This window comes from Lithobates pipiens, unplaced genomic scaffold (assembly GCF_037356315.1).
Source record: "Lithobates pipiens isolate NorthernLeopardFrog02 unplaced genomic scaffold, aLitPip1_a1.2 Scaffold_3, whole genome shotgun sequence".
Taxonomy (NCBI): Eukaryota; Metazoa; Chordata; class Amphibia; order Anura; family Ranidae; genus Lithobates; species Lithobates pipiens.
The window spans coordinates 101,548,921-101,566,898 of NW_027507790.1; the positions used below are offsets into that span (position 1 = coordinate 101,548,921).

The window sequence follows — 17,978 nt, forward strand, 5'->3', positions numbered from 1 at the left end:
CAACAGCTCTGCAATACCACCCTTAGCAATCTTGTCAGACCTCAGATACATGAGTAGCCCATTCCCAGGAAAGCTCTCCTAACCTCACATGACACCTCTGAGATATATAATCTAATGAGGAATGGTGGGTTGTGCTGGGTGATGAATTTGTTTGCTGGTTGCGGCTTTGCTTGGAAAAGGAGAGAGTAGGAATTTATGGCCATGACTTGTCACAATTACCTATTTGTTGTCTGCATAATTTTACAATTTCTTCTATATTGTCATGATTGCCAGTTTGTTGTTCTTATTTAGTTATGATTGCCTGTTTGTTGCCCACATAGTCACAATTGTCAATTGCACAATGCACAACATTGTCCTGTTTGTGCATTTTTTAGCAGCATATTATCACAATTGACTGTTTTCTGCGCAGGTATTGTAATGATTGCCTGTGTATTGTAACTGTTGACTGATTATTAGCTGTGTATGATATACAATTGCCCATTGGGGCTCATGCAGGCCTGTCACTGTCAAAGCATGCTGCTATTATCCTCATGCTTTACCACGGTGCACTGGATGCGTCACAATTAAATCCTTGCCTTTTATATTTTTTAGCACACAGATAATTGCCCATTTTTCACTGTGGCACGCTATGTGTGTAGCTATCTAACTGTAGCTAACTTTCATTTGTTCTTTTTTTTTTTTTTTTTTATCAACATGTTCGTATATAATATACAGTATATATTGTATTATAAAACTTTCAGAAAAATAACTTATTCACTTGGTCGCCGCTAGTAGAAAATTCACTAAGCAAAGGATACCTTGTCATGTGTTCTGAAAATTAAGAAAACAGGATTTTTCCTGAATATAATAGGCTAATTGAAGTGAGCAGAACTTCATCTCATTTACTAAACTAGATTAATTTTCACCTGTTTTAGTAAATGAGATAAAGCTGTGCTGACTTTAATCGCCAATCATGTCTAGGCAAAAATCCAGTTTTTGGAAGTTATTTAGGGATGATTAGGGTTAGCCAGAGGTTTACCAAGGGGCTAGTAGACTTGCAGCTGTGTGCATGTAGTGAATGTAAATGCTAACAATAATTTTTTCGTATTTGCTCTCTTTTGGTCTGCTAAATAAACCATTGAAAGCATTATATTATATCTGTTTAACTTGTGAAAAAACAAAAAATAATAAATCTGTTGCATCCAGCCAGAAATCTTGTGTGCTGATAACTTCCTGTACTTTCTGCTTCTGGTCTGTTATCATTAAGCACTGCTCCCTGCCATCTCTGTGAGCTACAAAACACCTCCCCTTGGCATGAAGAACAGAGGAAGGTGTTTTAACACACTCCCTTTCATAGGGTTACAAATTACTATGGCTGTTACCTTAGGATAGGAAGCGGGCTAATGGCGGGATTACCAGGTTTAAAAAAAAATTTGGGAAAAAAAAAAAAACCTCATGCAGTCACCACATCTACTGGTAAGCTGCAATACTATAATTTTTTGCTCTTGGGTTTAGATACGTTTAATGGGTGTCATTGTTTGAGACCACCACTGACAGGGTCCATGCACGCTTGCCTTAAAAAAATGCTGCCTCTAGAGGAGTTTTCCATTTTGCCTCTAGAAGCAGCTCAATGTTATCCTACAGTGGTGTGAAAAAGTGTTTGCCCCCTTCCTCATTTCCTGTTCCTTTGCATGTTTGTCACACTTAAGTGTTTCGGAACATCAAACCAATTTAAACAATAGTCAAGGACAACACAAGTAAACACAAAATGCAATTTGTAAATGAAGGTGTTTATTATTAAAGGTGAAAAAAAATCCAAACCATCATGGCCCTGTGTGAAAAAGTGATTGCCCCCTAAACCTAATAACTGGTTGGGCCACCCTTAGCGGCAACAACTGCAACCAAGCGTTTGCGATAACGTGCAATGAGGCTTTTACAGCGTCCTGGAGGAATTTTGGCCCACTCATCTTTGCAGAATTGTCCTAATTCAGTTACATTAGAGGGTTTTCGAGCATGAACGGCCTTTTTAAGGTCATACCACAACATCTCAATAGGATTCAGGTCAGGACTTTGGCTAGGCCACTCCAAAGTCTTCATTTTGTTTTTCTTCAGCCATTCGGTGGTGGACTTGCTGGTGTGTTTAGGATCATTGTCCTGCTGCAGAACCCAAGTTCCTTTCAGCTTGAGTACACGAACAGATGGTCGGACATTCTCCTTCAGGATCTCTTGGTAGACAGCAGAATTCATAGTTCCTTTTATCCCGGCAAGTCTTCCAGGTCCTGAAGCAGCAAAACAGCCCCAGACCATCACACTACCACCACCATATTTTACTGTTGGTATAATGTTATTTTTATGAAATGCAGTGTTCCTTCTACGCCAGATATACTTGGACACACACCTTCCAAAGAGTTCCACTTTTGTCTCATCGGTCCACAGAATGTTGTCCCAAAAGTCTTGGGGATCATCAAGATGTGTTGTGGAGAAATTGAGACGAGCTTTGATGTTCTTTTTGCTCAGCAGTGGTTTTCTCCTTGGAACTCTGCCATGCAGGCCATTTTTGCCCAGTCTTTTGCTGATGGTGGAGGCATGAACGCTGACCTTAACTGAGGCAAGTGAGGCCTGCAGTTCCTTGGACGTTGTTGTGGGGTCTTTTGTGACCTCTTGGATGAGTCGTCGCTGCGCTCTTGGGGTAATTTTGGGCGGCCGGCCACTCCTGGGAAGGTTCACCACTGTTCCATGTCTTCGCCATTTGTGGATAATGGCTCTCACTGTGGTTCGCTGGATTCCCAAAGCTTTGGAAATGGCTTTATAACCCTTTCCAGACTGATAGATCTCAATTACTTTCTTTCTCAATTGTTCCTGAATTTCTTTGGGTCTCGGCATGATGTGTAGCTTTTAAGGATCTTCTGGTGGACCTTACTGTGTCAAGCAGCTCCTATTTAAGTGATGCCTTGATTGTGAACAGGTGTGGCAATAATCAGGCCTGGGTGTGGCTAGAGAAATTGAACTCAGGTGTGGACAACCACAGTTATAGTATGTTTTAACAAGGGGGGCAATCACTTTTTCACACAGGGTCATGATGGTTTGGATTTTTTTTCACCTTTAATAATAAACACCTTCATTTACAAATTGCATTTTGTGTTTACTTGTGTTGTCCTTGACTATTGTTTAAATTGGTTTGATGTTCCGAAACACTTAAGTGTGCCAAACATGCAAAGGAACAGGAAATGAGCAAGGGGGCAAACACTTTTTCACACCACTGTATGTATCCATGCACATTAGGATGTTTCGAGGCATATTTTAAATTCAGCGTTTAGAGGCAAAAAAATAAAAAAATCAGATTTGGGGTTTTTTCAGAGGCGTTTTCTGTTTTAAAAAAAAGCTAAAGGCTTGAGTGGCGAGTGACCACCACTGTAAGTAGTTCTTTGCAATGATCACCAATGTTAGGTGCAGTTTTCCCACTGTCCCCTCTATAAATTGATTTTCCGTTAGACTTAACAAATATTTCAAGGGTTCCTGTGGGGTAAAAAGGTTAACAAGAAACATGCTAAACTGTAGACCTGCAATGCTGAGAACGCAGGCTTCTTTAAAGTCTAACACTGCATTGTTTTAATAATATAATTTTAAAAGACAGTTTTTTTTAGAGTGCACTCACGCAGTTTTAAGCAATGCTGGGCATGGTTCACCCCTTTGATCTAATTTGTTTGTAAAAGTGCTCCAAACAGTGTCCAGGATTGGTTAAGTGTAACATGCTCAGGCCCACTTGGAAGAGGTGGCTCTGGGCATGCTTCACTTGTGGACTGGTATGGTTTGCTTCAGTGTGAGTGCAAACCATGCCTGAGCACAGAACTCTCCATAGATGACTGTACACAGAAGCAGAGATCACTGTTGTCTGGTTGGCAGAGATGATGGATATAAGTGTGCTAAGGTACACTTGCTTATAGTGCAGTGGGAGTGCAGACAAGGGGGGTGGGGGCAATTGAACTTGAGCATGGTGTAGTTCAACCAATCCGAGTATGAGTGTACCCTTAATAATACACACACAGTCTTACTCACTACCGGACCAGATCTCCAGACTAGGCCTCCCCCAGTTCTCCCCTCTGAAAGAGTCTTGAGCTCCTTTTGTTGACCTGGGTGTTGTGCATAACATTTTAATGAACTCTGCAACCTTTTCACAGGTGTAAATGAAGTCCCAGGTCGGATCCATGCAGATTCTACTCTGAAGGAAGACCATACGGCCTCTGCAGCATACAAACTTGTGGCTGGTATGTGTGTACATGTTTCCGGTATAATTCTCATATATTTGTAGAACACTGCTGGAGTGTCAAGCTGGGGATATGCACTAGTAGAGTTTCTAACAAAAATTTGTAAGAAAATTCTCAGTACAGTCGAATGTCATTTGAAAGTAGTTCAAGATTTTGCTTACGTTTAGATTTTTGGATGAATGAACTTTAAGGCCAGTGTTCTAACTAATAGTGCCCTCCGTCGAAAAGTGCCCACACATGACGTGACGTCACGATAGCGCATACGCACACTGTAGGAGGCTTTTTTCGAAGGGAGATACCATTTCACGGGCACAGTTGAAAATTATGCAAAGAGCAGAGGGACACCTTAGTTATCAGATTGAGCCTCGCTGTTGCAGGGTGGGTTGTGGGTGTGTTGGAGGGTTGGTTTTGCAACCCGCCCTTAGACACAGGCAAAACCCGCTATTCTACACACCAAACCCTCCCTGCAACACAGACAAAACTGGACTTAAGCACACTGTAAACCCGTGCTGCAACAGGGAGGTACAATATGACAAATACGGTGTCCCTCCGCTGTTTGCACAGCATTCAGTTGTGCCCATCAAATGGTATCTCCCGTCAAAAAATGCCTCCTACGATGTGCGCATGCGCTATGGAGACGTCACGCCAGCTGATTAGGAAATCAACTGGATGGCCCTTCTATTCTGCACATGAGCGGGCACTTTTTGACGGAGGGCACAAATCAATAGAAAACTAGGTTTACACTGGTACGGCATGACAGTTGATCCGACTTTGCCCTGTGACATCGGTCCTACATCCATCTGACTTGAATGAACAGGATACGATTTTGCTCTGACTTTGAGATAGTCCAACTTGTTCTTTGACCAACCAAAACAATCCCATCATGACCTAAATTCCTTTTCCTGCTGCTGTAATCACCATGTTTGATGTCATAAGTCGGATGGTTAGGATGAGGATCTGAGTTTGATCCGAATTCAGTGATATTGAATGGGCTGAAAACGGACCGATGTCGAACCAAAATAGTACAGGAATGTTTTTCAAAGTCGAACCGACTTGTGTCGGACCAGTTAAGACGGCTCTCATAGGGAACCATTGATTTGTACACGTCGTGCGACGTGCTCCCAAAGTCAGAGCGTATGTCTTATCAGTGTGAGTCAGGCCTATCAAATGAAAACTACATATGTTAGAAATGTGTACATTTGAGAAAAAATTTCCATCTTACTCCTTCAAATTTTCTTGTACTTGTTACATACATAGTTACATAGTTGTCCATCAAGTCCAACCTGTGTGTGTGCTTTTATGTCAGAATTACATTGTATATCCACGTACGCTAAGGTCGTTTAGGTGCCTATCTAATCGTTTTTTTTAATTGTCTATGGTGCCTGTTGAGACCACCACCAGTGGAAGAGAATTGCACATTCTTACCGCTCTTACAATAAAGAACTGCTTCTCCTCTGAATTAAGTGAATGGCCACGTGTCTTTTTAATTTCTCTTTAATGGAAAAGTTTTATCCCTATTGTGGGGTCACCAGTATGGTATTTGTACATTGAAATCATATCCCGTTTCAAGCGTCTCTTCTCCAGAGAGAATAAGTTCAGTGCAGAGAGAATAAGTTCAGTGCTCGTAATCTTTCCTCTTAACTAAGGTCCTCCAGCTAATAAGCTTTGTTGCTCTTCTCTGGACCCTCTCCAGTTACAGCACATCAGCATACTCCAGGTGCCGTTAATCCGCTTTTTAATGCATGCCAATATTCTGTTGGCTTTGCTTGCAGTAGCTTGGCATTGCATGCCATTGCTAAGCCTATCATCTACTAGGACCCCCAGGTCCCTTTCCATCCTAGATTCACCCAGAGGTTCTCCCCCCAATGAGTAAATTGCATTCATATTTTTGCCAACCATATGCATTAAACCTTATTTGCCATGTAGTTGCCCAACTCATTGTGATTGAAAACGAATATTGATTTGACCTCACCAATGATTAGAAAAATGAACAAACGGTCTTACAATGAAAAATGTTGAACAAATATCTACTAATGTATACTCAACTTTATTCTAAATAAAAAAGTAAAATTCTTGCATATGTTGAAAAAACATTATGTAAAGTGTATGTGTAAGGATCTCCTTGAAATGACTAAACATATTTGGGTGTCTCAGCCTCTGCAGAAGGTTCATTGAATGAAATCCTTATAGTGCAGTTCTATTTTTATAATGCAGCTTTATAATACAAAAATGTCACTGCACAGCAATTAGCTAGCTTGCACAAAAACTGTTCACCCACCGAAGTAATAAAAAAATAAACATACGCGAAATGCCCAAAGAATTTCTATTGTGCAAATATCAAATAATTGATTAATAATTATTGTATTATTCAAATACATACACACCTTACACAAATAAATAACAACAATGATACAAAAAAAGTGCATATACAGTATACACATAAATGATACGTGAACAACAAACTAATATTCAAAATTCATTGTGAATCATGTGCTAGTCCATTTAAATGTCAAAAATTCATCATTGTGACAGTGTCCTCAATACAGTTAATTAAAAAAAAAAGTTGCATGGATTTTCCTCTTCAAAAAAAAAAATTAAGATAAATAACCTTTTCTAACAACACATCAACCAATCATATATCTCCTAATTTTAAGAGGTATAAAAAAACCTAATGGAGAATTCCCAGTAAATGTACCATACACATCCAATCATAATACTCAAGAGGGATCCCAGCTGGTAGGACTTAATCAACTCAGAGGACTACTATCAAATCCACATGTGTCTCTATTTCATAAATACCCTGAGTGAAAGAAACCAAAGGAAATTGCTTTCCACCAAATAGATTTTTTTTAATGATAAACAGCAAGTATACTCACATAGAACAAATATGTCTCTCCAGCGCTCAATCAGCAAGGCACTCCTCAGTGTATACAGCATGGTAGGCAAAAACAAAACCACTGCTGGTCAGACTCTCAGCGGCAAGCATAGGATGACCCTGTGTAGTATGATGGCGTCACCGGGTAAGCTGCACCTTACATGTTACGTCCCCAGGGCGGGACTTCATCAGAGGATTTATAACTGCATAAACATAAGCTTCAGGAGAACTGTTTAAATTAACTCAATACAATTTCACAGGATAACAGCTAATTTTGCATGAGCCATGGAGACACTTCAGGCAGGTGCGGTTTAGAATTCATCTGAAAGTTGTCATTGAATCCAGCAAGATTCAACTCGCTCTAAGTTTTGCTGAACCAGCAGCCGACCGACTCCCAATCAGCGCTCCTAGCCAATGGCGGAGAATGCTGATCGAAGTGTTCTTATGTGGAGTGGAAGGGGGCATACCCCTGTCAGAACACAATAGCTCAGCGGGAGAGATCACTATACTAACAAAAAAACAACCCCAGCCCCCCCCCCCCCTAGATCTGTCCCTGCATGTCATAGACCTTCTTTTCTTGGCTAATTTCTTTGGCTAATTAGGGATTATTGTCAAAGAATACCACTGACCACCAATGCTGGGGTGGGTGGTATTATTACAGCTAGAGCTAGCCACTGACCACTAATGCTGGGGGATTTATTATTACAACCAAAGCCTGCCACTTACCACCAATGCTGGTGTGTGGGGTTTATTATTACAGTCTGCCAATAACGGGGAGGGGGGATTACCGCTGCCACTTACTTAAACAAGTGCTGGGGATTATTATTGCTGCCAATGACTGTTACTGTTAATATTACTGTTAGTGTCACAGACACCAATGATGGGGCTCATTTTCCCAGATAGCAAGCAGGGGCGGCCTGTCCATGAAGGGCCTACGGGCGCCACCGCCCCTATACAAGCGTCCAGGCCATTTCAGGATGCTGGATGCATGGAAACCAACACCAGCCGCCACTGATAGCAAAGATGACTTGCCACAAATTTGTGGTAGTGCTGCACATTTTCATTGGCAGGTTGTACACTAGCAGAGCACTTGAAGCACAAGTTCTAGTTGACACTTCTCCAATTTGTAGCAAATTTACATGGCAAGTCTCTAGCAAGAGCAAAGTTGCAGTGGTGAGTCTACAGCAAGAGCTCTGCAAGTCTACGGCATGAAATTTCAACCACAGTGACCCCTGTGGTGAGATGACTATTGCATAACATTATTGAACCAGAACTTGCAGCAGGCTTGCAGAATGTTTGCAAAGAAAGTTGATCTGGAGCCATGCAATGTGTACTTGCTGCAATTGTGCAACAAACTTGTGAAGCCTGGTAAGAGCTTAAACTTGCACCACAATTGTTTGCTATCTGGGTTACTCCCACTCTACAAGCTATACACCTCTAATCCTTCTAGATCCCTTCAAAGTGTCTCTCATAACTATTTTCAGTGTTGTAACCAATGGCCCGTACACGCGATCCGAAAATTGGACGAAAAATACCACTTTCGACATGATCGTATAATAATCGGATCGTTAAGTACAGAGCTTTCGGGGGCCGATCACGACAGTTCATCCGATATTATTTGATTGGACAAGTGCGAAAAACTTTCCTTGTACGATTTTTGTTTAGTCAGTAGAGTTGTCCTCCGAAAATACAATACAAATACATTACAACACATGACATCACTTCCGATTTTTTTTTTTCTGCCCTATGAGAATTTTCGTGACTTTAGTAACCAATTCAATTTCTACTTGCGACTATTAAGCAAAAAAAGTTGGACGGTCTGCCATCCGATTTTCGTATCGTGTGTACAGGCCATAAGCAGGAGATATCTCTGAGCGCCTGCATATTGACCAGATTGACATGCTCAGTCTCTCTGCAGGTGAAGTCATATTTACAGTTGCTGCTGCCTGCCCTCCACTGTCCAATTCCGCTCCAATTCCCAGTGTACATGACATTTAATTTCATATTACTGAAAAAAATTTTATGTATGGGGGGATGTTGAAAAAAATGATCCGCTGACGACTGCCAGATGTGCTAGGTGTGCCACTGAAAGAATCACAGAGCATTATGGGTGTTTGCAAAACATACCAGTTTGCCCAGAAATATGCAGCAAATTTGAACTTCACCCCTAACTTATAGATATATATTTTTCAAGTGCCACCTGACTACATCTAGGAGTGTGTATTGCAACTCTAGGAGTTGCATTGCACTTTATGTCTCAACCCACAAAATTACGTCTCACTTCCTGTCCTGATGAGACCGTGTACAGGGACAAATTAGAAAAAATCTCTCCAAAGAGACACAGATACCAATAAAAAATACTTGACAAGTAGGTTGAATGTGCTGTGAAAGTGAATGCTAAACTATATCACACTGTCACATATACCTTTGGTATATGGTAATGCAGGTTTTATTCATGGCCTTCAGTTTGGTAAGTGTCGTTGTTTTATTTTCCCCTAGGGGTCCCTTTGAAGAGTTTTGATGCAGTCACAGTTGACAGCGATTTGGACTCAGTGACAACAGAGAGGGTGCGAGATCATATTCGGAAAGCCCTGAGCAGCAACAAGAGAGGTGACAGATTGTAAACATTCCCTGGGCCTAAATTGAATGAAATGCAAAAGGCCTAGAACAGGAATATATTATGTTCAACCACATGGAGTTTTTTTTAGCTTTTTGATTTATGAATCATATAAACTTAATGCAGGATGTGTGTGTATATGTATATGTATATGTATATATATATATATATATATATATATATATATATATATATACACATCACCATACAGAACCCTGAGCAGCTACGATGACTGATACAATTAAAACTGAACTCCAGGCAAACAGCTCTTTATACATTTTCAGCTGTTTTTACCTGCAAAATCATTTGTATTTCTCTTCATCTAGTACTGAAATATACACAGAATTGCCATACAACACTATGAGTACATCTAGGTACCATCGTGCATGCAGCCTATAATTGGACAAAGATGTAGGTTCTTCCATATCTGTAGCCTGTGATACAACAATAAAGGAGAAGAAGCAGACTGGCATGCTAATTCCTCTGCTCACTATACTTTTTCCTCCTGTTAGTATGTTCCTTATCAGCACATTTGCATACAGCAGAAGCTGATTGGCTCGTACCATTGAACCCATGCTGGGTGCTGCTATACAGGGGATTATTATAGGCCAGTGAACCTTGGCACCCCAGATGTTTTGGAACTACATTTCCCATGATGCTCCACTACACTGCAGAGTGCATGAGCATCATGGGAAATGTAGTTCCAAAACATCTGGGGTGCCAAGGTTCGCCATCACTGTTATAGGCTATCCACATAAATTCAGGCACTTGCACTCTGTCTCTTTAGCTGACACACAGCACTATAGGAAAAATCCCTTTATTGTGCATTCAATTTTAATTAGTAAAACCCAGATTGTATATAAATAAAATCAAAAGATATAAAGCAACAATTTAGAATGTTTGAGAAAGGGAATTTTTTGGAATGATGGACTTTATAGGCATAAACTAACAACTTATGTTGAACGAAGAAACAAAATTTATTACAAATTTAAAAAACACAGACACATAAAAAAGCTTGCATAATTTAACAGAAAATGCCAATGAGCACAATGAGGTGGTCAAGCATTGATCTGAAGCTATAAACATATATAGGTAGCACAGGATTGTCACTTTTACTTAGTTATTTAATCCAGATACAGCCTGCTCTGTGCACTTCTCCGCAACCCCTGCACAAAGACAGAAATCCAGGGGGGCTGGACTTTGGAGAGACTAAAAAAGTCTTTGCATGCATGATAACATTGCCTAGTTCATTGCCTTTGTCAGATTACATTAGAGATTTGTTATACAGTATATAATTTTAAGTTTGCAAAGCAGGCGCTGCTGCCTCTCACCAGGAGGGTAATACAAGTTCCCAGTTGGAGAATGCACCCGAGCTCCCATGCACCAGTTGGCAGTATGCCCCCTGACCTTTTTTCCTGCACCTCCATTTCAGATAGACTAGACCCAGCCCTGACATGGCAGCAGTGGTAAAAACCAACCCCCCACATTTCTACTGGATTTAGGATTTTAATCTACTTGGATTTAAGATTGTATTATATCTTGGGAACACTGTTATTACTAATTTATATAGTACCAATAGGTGGCGCTTTACACAGTAAGTCATACAAGAATGTATGTAATGACAAGTACAAAATCTGTATCAGAAAAAAAAGCATAGAACAATAACAAAATACAATTTTCTTACCTGTATGAGTTTACAGTCTTGAACTGCACTGTCATTTTTACATTGAATGGCGAGTAAATGTAGATTGTAATATAGATTAATGAGAACATACCTTCAAGATTTGAACAAGGATTGAGAATATGTTGTCTAAACAATTTTTTACATATTTTTAGAATGTGCAAAATACACTTACATAAAGCTTTGTTACTCAGATCCTGGCCACAGCAAAAGAAGAGGCCTTCGTGATAGGGATGATTGCGGAGGGTAAGTTCAGCTGGAGCATGTTCTGATCTTCTGTTTGGAATCATATTCATATTTTATTTATTAATTAGAATAACTGAATAGTGTAAAAAATCGTATCAATTAGTTATAAAGTTTTAAAAGAAACCTTGTTTCTATCCCCTCAATAATGTGGCAACTTCCTAACCAACAAAATAACCAACAAATAAAGGGAGATTCCCTTTTCTATGAACTACTAAGTACCCAAATAATATTAAAAACACACACATGATTAAATGGGAGAAAGACTTCGCTCAAGAATTCTCTTGGGACCAATGGAAAAAAAACATTTATATATCCAGTAAATCATCCGCATGTATCGAACACTGGGATAATGCACAAAAAATACTGAATAGATAGTATTTGACCCCATATAAATTATCAAAAATGTATCCCTCTACATCTGACATATGTTGGAGATGTAACGAACAGACAGGTAACCTTCTGCACATATTATGGAGCTGTAAAGACCTGCAAAGCTTCTGGAACTCAATAGCTTCATTTATATAAATAAGCCCAAGTTTAAATCCAAGAAAAGATCCAAGCTTACTCACTGGCCAGCCCACTGACAACCTAATCAACCTATCTAACCGTTTGCGTTAAAACAGGGGTTTAGTCTGCACGCATTTGCAAATACATGAGTAAGCCACAGAGCCTCGCCATGGCACCCTGATATCTGTAGTCCTATCACTAGCTTATGAGTGACTCCACAATGGAAGCACATCCATTCTGATGGATAGGTGGAAGTCAGGTGGACTGAAGGGAGCCCATCCACTCTTAAAGGTACATTCAATATCAATAGCTTTATTTATAGCATACCTTAAGAGAAATCTAACCAAACTTACTCTGGCCACAGCCTTACCCGGCCTAAATTTGGACATATACCCTACAATGTTTAGAATAATAGTAATCCAAACACTAACAGCGGCAAGGCTCACTATAACCAGCCTTTGGAAATCCATGGACGCACCCAACTTATTGACTGCTATAGCCAGATTAAATGTTCAAGCTCAGTACAAACTTATGCTTGCTTATAAAAACGACTCCACCATCACATACAAAAAAAAAAAATTGGAGTACCTGGCTATCCCATCCAGCTACTTGTAGTGTAAGTTGTAACTTATCCTTGAGTTTGAAGTACATTTAAGCCATTTATGTGCATATCTGTGATGTAGTCTAGCATCTTGGACCTACCTTTTCAATCTGATTTGCAAGTTTTGTTTCCATTTCTTTTTTTGAACCTAACTATCTAGTTAACATGGTGGCCTGTCCACGTTTCAACACCCATCAGGGGTAGCTAGTACAGGTTATCAAGTATTATATACTTACGCAAAACCTTTTTAAATCAATGGAACTATGTTGGATACATATAACTAAAGTAAATGACAATTTGTATTGTTAATTAATAACTTTCAATAAAAATGTATTGTTCAAGAAAAAAAAGAAACCTTGTTTTTGCATGTGTGTGGGAACAGCCATAGTTGCTTCATATTTTGATGCTATCATGCTTAATAGTACTACTTTATTGGTGCAGGTCTATGTTTTAGGTCTCATCTGATTAAAAAAATAGATCATCACCTCTGACCTGACCAAAGTCTCAGTGGCCTTTGCTGATTTTCTGACTACTTTATACAGTAAATCCCCCCCCCCCCCTTTGATTTAGCAGACGCCTTCATCCGTTACCTCCACCCACCCCCCCCCCTTTTCATCTGCGGCTCAAACGGCCCTCAATGCAGACATTTCTGAACTGGAGGTAGCCCAGGCCATCAAAGGCATTCGGCTTTCAAAGGCCCTGGGCTCAGATGGCTTCTCCGGCCTATATTACCGAAAAATGTCCTCCCTCCTGCTCCCCCATTTGACAGCATACTTTAATAGCATGAAACAGGGAGCACTGCCTTCCCCTGAGTCCTCACTTACACACATATCCATGATTCTGAAAACCATTGTGGAAGCCCATGACCCACAAGCCTTCTGCCCTATTTCTCTGCTGAATGAGAATATGAAACTATTGGGCAAGATCCTGTGTTCTCACATTAATAAATAGCTACATTCTCTGATCCACAGGGACCATGCAGGGGACAATGGCAGGGGACAATGTTCGGAAGGTGGATCACCTGATTTCCCTGTTACACCACTGCAAAATCCCAGGATTTCTTCTCTCACTTGACATATACAAAACTTTCGACTCCCTCTCATGTGACTCCCTCTCGTGGGACTACTTACGCTATGTGCTTCAACAGTGGGGCTTTCGAAACTTGGTTCTCACCTGGCTGACCATACTCTGCTCTTCCCCTTTGGCCACCATCTGCTATGTGGGCTGCTTATCGCCCCCATTCCCTATCTCCAAAGGAACATGGCAGGGTTGCTCCCTGTCTCCTGTTCTCTTTATCCTTGCCCTTGAACCTCTGGCCATGGCCCTTAGAGCTGACCCAAATATCAATGGAACCCCATACGCAGTCCAATGTTACAAGGTAAATGTTTGCTGATGATTTTCTTTTGAACCTTACTAAGCCAATTTTCTCCTTACTCAATCTACATTGCCCCCTGACCTGCTTTGCCACCATCTCAGGGCTCCAGATTAATCCCCACAAAACCACTGTGCTGAATATTACCCTTCCAGGTTCCCTGGTTACTCATCTCCAATCCACCTTCCTGTACCGCTGGACCGACCCCACTTTAGAATATTTGGGTATTAAGCCGACTCCATCTTACTCCTCTTTTTTTTTGCTAACTACTATCCCCTATTACGTACCATCACGGTGCTCATAACAACTTGCCGGTTCCCCACCTTGTCTTGGATTGGCTGCATCCATACCATCAATATGACGGTCCTTCCGAAGATCTTATACTTCTTCCAGACTCTACTGGTTCGGGTCCCTTCATTTTTCTTGTGTCTTCTCCAGAAAAGGCTTCTCTCCTTTTCTTTCCTTCTATTCCATTCTGGGTTCTCCTGGAAAACTCCAACTGTGCACCAGTCCCCATTTCTGCCCTCTTATGACTTCCTACTCAAATGCGTCCCCCCCACACTCAGCCCTCTCATGGCTCATAGCTTGAAGCTTTGGGATCGGTTTGGTACTCTAGTGGGCTCATGTCCCTGTCCCTTCTGCTCCTCCCCCTCTTAAATAACCCTATGTTTCTCCCCGACTTAGAACAACATCATGGTTTTTTCTGGTGGCCAGTCCATGGATTCTCTCAGGTCTGACATTTTCTTGGAACCCGCACCTTCCCCTCGTGGGCTTCAATCAAAGAGACTCATGAAGCTCCCCCAGTGGAATTATTCCGCTATCTCCAGTTACGACACAGGATTTCCTCTCTCAGACGCAATGATGCTTTTCCATATCAGAAACAGTCTCTGAGCAAACATGCCAACACTCTCCAGGATCTCCTGGTACCATATCTTTGATTTACTCCAACCTCCTTATTTTATGTCCCCATATGGGAGCAGGACTTATCCCTCATTGATTTGGCATATTGGAGCAAAGCTTAGTCTAATATTGCAAAATTTTCCTTTAACGCGGCTGCCCTAGAGGCAGCCTATAAAGGTATTCCTCCGTTGGTACTGGGTTCCAACCCGTATTACCAAATTCAACCCATCCTACAGTGATAGATGCTTCAGAGGCTGTGGTCAGCGTGGAAATTAACTTCATATCTGGTGGTCCTGCCCCCGTTTAGTGGGATTCTGGTCAAGGGTATTTGGTCTTATGTTTACTCTGTTCCATGTGCCAAGTTAGCCTTACTCCACTGCCCAATCCAGGGACTCTTCTCCTATCAGCAGAAATTGGCCACCTATTTGTTTATCGCTGCGAAGCGTGCAATAGCAAGGGCCTGGAAGAGGCCAGCTGTCTCATTTGCAGAGGTGAAGAGCATCTTAACGACTCTCATGATTAATTAGCAGATGTCTAGTATTCTCCATGACTCCCACACCAAATTCCTTAAGGTATGGGGCCCATGGTGGTCCTATGCTCTTCCTACTTTGCATCCGACTACCCTAGGCCTCTCTCTCTGACCTAGTCTGCCCCCCGCCTTGGGGGAAACCTCTTCTTACCTTTTCTGCACCTCTTTTTCCTTCTCATCTCTTGTGTCCCTGCTTTGCCATCTGTTCCCCCCCCCCCTTTCTTTTTTTTCTTTTTTTTTTATATTTGCTCCTATGACCTTGATCCAAGTTTTTCCGAAATTTTTGTGGACTACTCCACACCCCAACTTCTGAGAAATTAAGCTCAGTCATCCTATGTTAACCCCCGGCCGGCCTTGGCCAGAGAGTTGTCGATGTTCGACAGTTCTTTCTACCAAACATGTTCCCATTGTATATTATTAAGTCATACCATGTTATGCTTACTGCTCATATCCCCTGCGTGGGATCATTACAGTTATTCTTACTTCTCACATATTTCAAAAAAATGGTACCAGGAAAAAAATTGATTATCTGTAGGAAATAAAGGAAATCTGTGCTTTGAGAAACATGTAAGCTGTCATTGCTGACCTTTCCTAACAACCTGAGTTGCTGGGTTCATTATTTTTTTTCAATAACCCAGAACAAGTACACAGAATACAATGTTTTACTTAAAGTGGTGTTAAACCCAACAGCAAACATTTATTATATTGCAACCTACCAGTTCTTAAATGTGGTGGCTGTATTACTTTTCTTCTTAGGCTTTCTTTCCTATTTTTACCTAGTGATCCTGCCAGTAAATCTTTTGTTTTTCAAAAGCTGAAGATATCCTGTAGACATAGCAGTTACGGGGTTGAGACAGAGCATTTACTACTGACAGGGGTGCTTATAATGATCAGCATTTATTTATTCATGTAAAACCTTTATCCCAAAAAGGAAAGAACTTTTGCTGTAACTATTTGTAAAGTGTTAGCTAGAGTTCAGCTTCAATTTGTTAGTGTATCTAAAACTGCTAGTCCGTCTAACACTCGCCTCCCCCCAGATTAACAATCCTGTTTTCTAAAGGTGCCCCTGTTTTCCTTCATCCAGAGTGGGGGCATGCTAATACAAACCATAGAAAATCTGCAGATAATCTATAGGTGTATGACCAGCTTAAGTGTGGTATTTGCATTTGGACTCTATTGCTGTGAACCTACATCGTGTATTCAAAGGAGCTGTCCATGCAAGTGAAACAGGCCAGCGTAAGGCTTCAAAAAGGAAACAAATCCATCAGCGAGATAGCAGCAACATTAGGAGTGGTCAAATCAACAGTTTGGTGCAAGTAAAGAAATATGCACTGGTGAGCTCAGGAATAAAAAAGGCCTGGACGTCCACAGAAGACAACAGTGGTAGAAGATCGCAGGATTCTCTCTATGGTAAAGAAAAAACCCATTCACGATATCCAGACAAGTGAAGGACACTCTTCAGGAGGTGGGCGTATCATTATCAAAGTCTACAATCAAGAGAAGACTTTACGAGAGAAAAAACTGAGGATTCACCAAAGGTGAAAACCATTGATAAGCCTGAAGAATATGAAAGCCAGATTAGATTTTCCCAAAAAACATCTAAAAAAGCCAGACCAGTTTTGGAAAAGCATTCTTTGGACAGATGGAACTAAGACTAATCTGAACCAAAATGATGGGAAGAAAAAAATGTGGCGAAGGCTTGGAACAGCTCATGATCCAAAGCACACAATGTCATCTGTAAAACATGGTGGAGGCAATGTGATGGCATGGGCATGCATGGCCATTGGTGTTTATTGATGATGTGATAGAAGATAGAAGCAGCAGGATGAATTCTGAAGTGTTTAGAGATATACTGTCAGCTCAGATTCAGCCAAATGCAGCAAAGTTGATTGGACAGCGCTTCACAGTACAGATGGACAATGATTCAAAACACACTACAAAAGCATCCCAGGCCCATTCCAGCCTTGTATAGGTCCACCATCTTGTCCCTGACAATCTTGGACAGCTCTTTGGTCTTGACCATGGTGGAGAGATTGGAATATGATTGATTGCTTCTGTGGACAGGTGTCTTTTATACAGGTAACAAACTGAAATTAGGAGCACTCCCTTTTAAGAGAGTGCTCTTAATCTCAGCTTGTTACCAGTATAGAAGAAACCTGGGAGCCAGAAATCTTGCTGATTGATAGGGTATCAAAATAACCCTACCATTAAAATTATAGACTGATCATTTCTTTGTCAGTTGGCAAAGGTACAAAATCAGCAGGGGATCAAATACTTTTTGCCCTCACTGGATATACTGTTATTTGTTCTAGGGCCCAGGCTGCCTGAGGTCTGAATGGTTTAATATCCCCAGTCAGAGCTTCTAGCCACAAATGTATTTTATTTGTACTAGGTGCCACTCTCCTT

At 41.0% G+C, this 17,978-nt stretch overlaps 1 protein-coding gene across 1 annotated transcript in view; it reads left to right on the plus strand.

Annotated features, from left to right (window-relative positions):
- The first annotated feature begins 1,382 nt into the window (after positions 1–1,382).
- LOC143941236 (uncharacterized) overlaps positions 1,383–17,978 on the plus strand; it is an 84,934-nt gene continuing 68,338 nt past the window's right edge. The window contains exons 1-4 of the mRNA XM_077463284.1: positions 1,383–1,398; positions 4,158–4,244; positions 9,619–9,729; positions 11,612–11,663. Coding sequence (XP_077319410.1) covers positions 1,383–1,398; positions 4,158–4,244; positions 9,619–9,729; positions 11,612–11,663 — 266 coding nt within the window. The remainder of the gene's footprint in view (positions 1,399–4,157; positions 4,245–9,618; positions 9,730–11,611; positions 11,664–17,978) is intronic.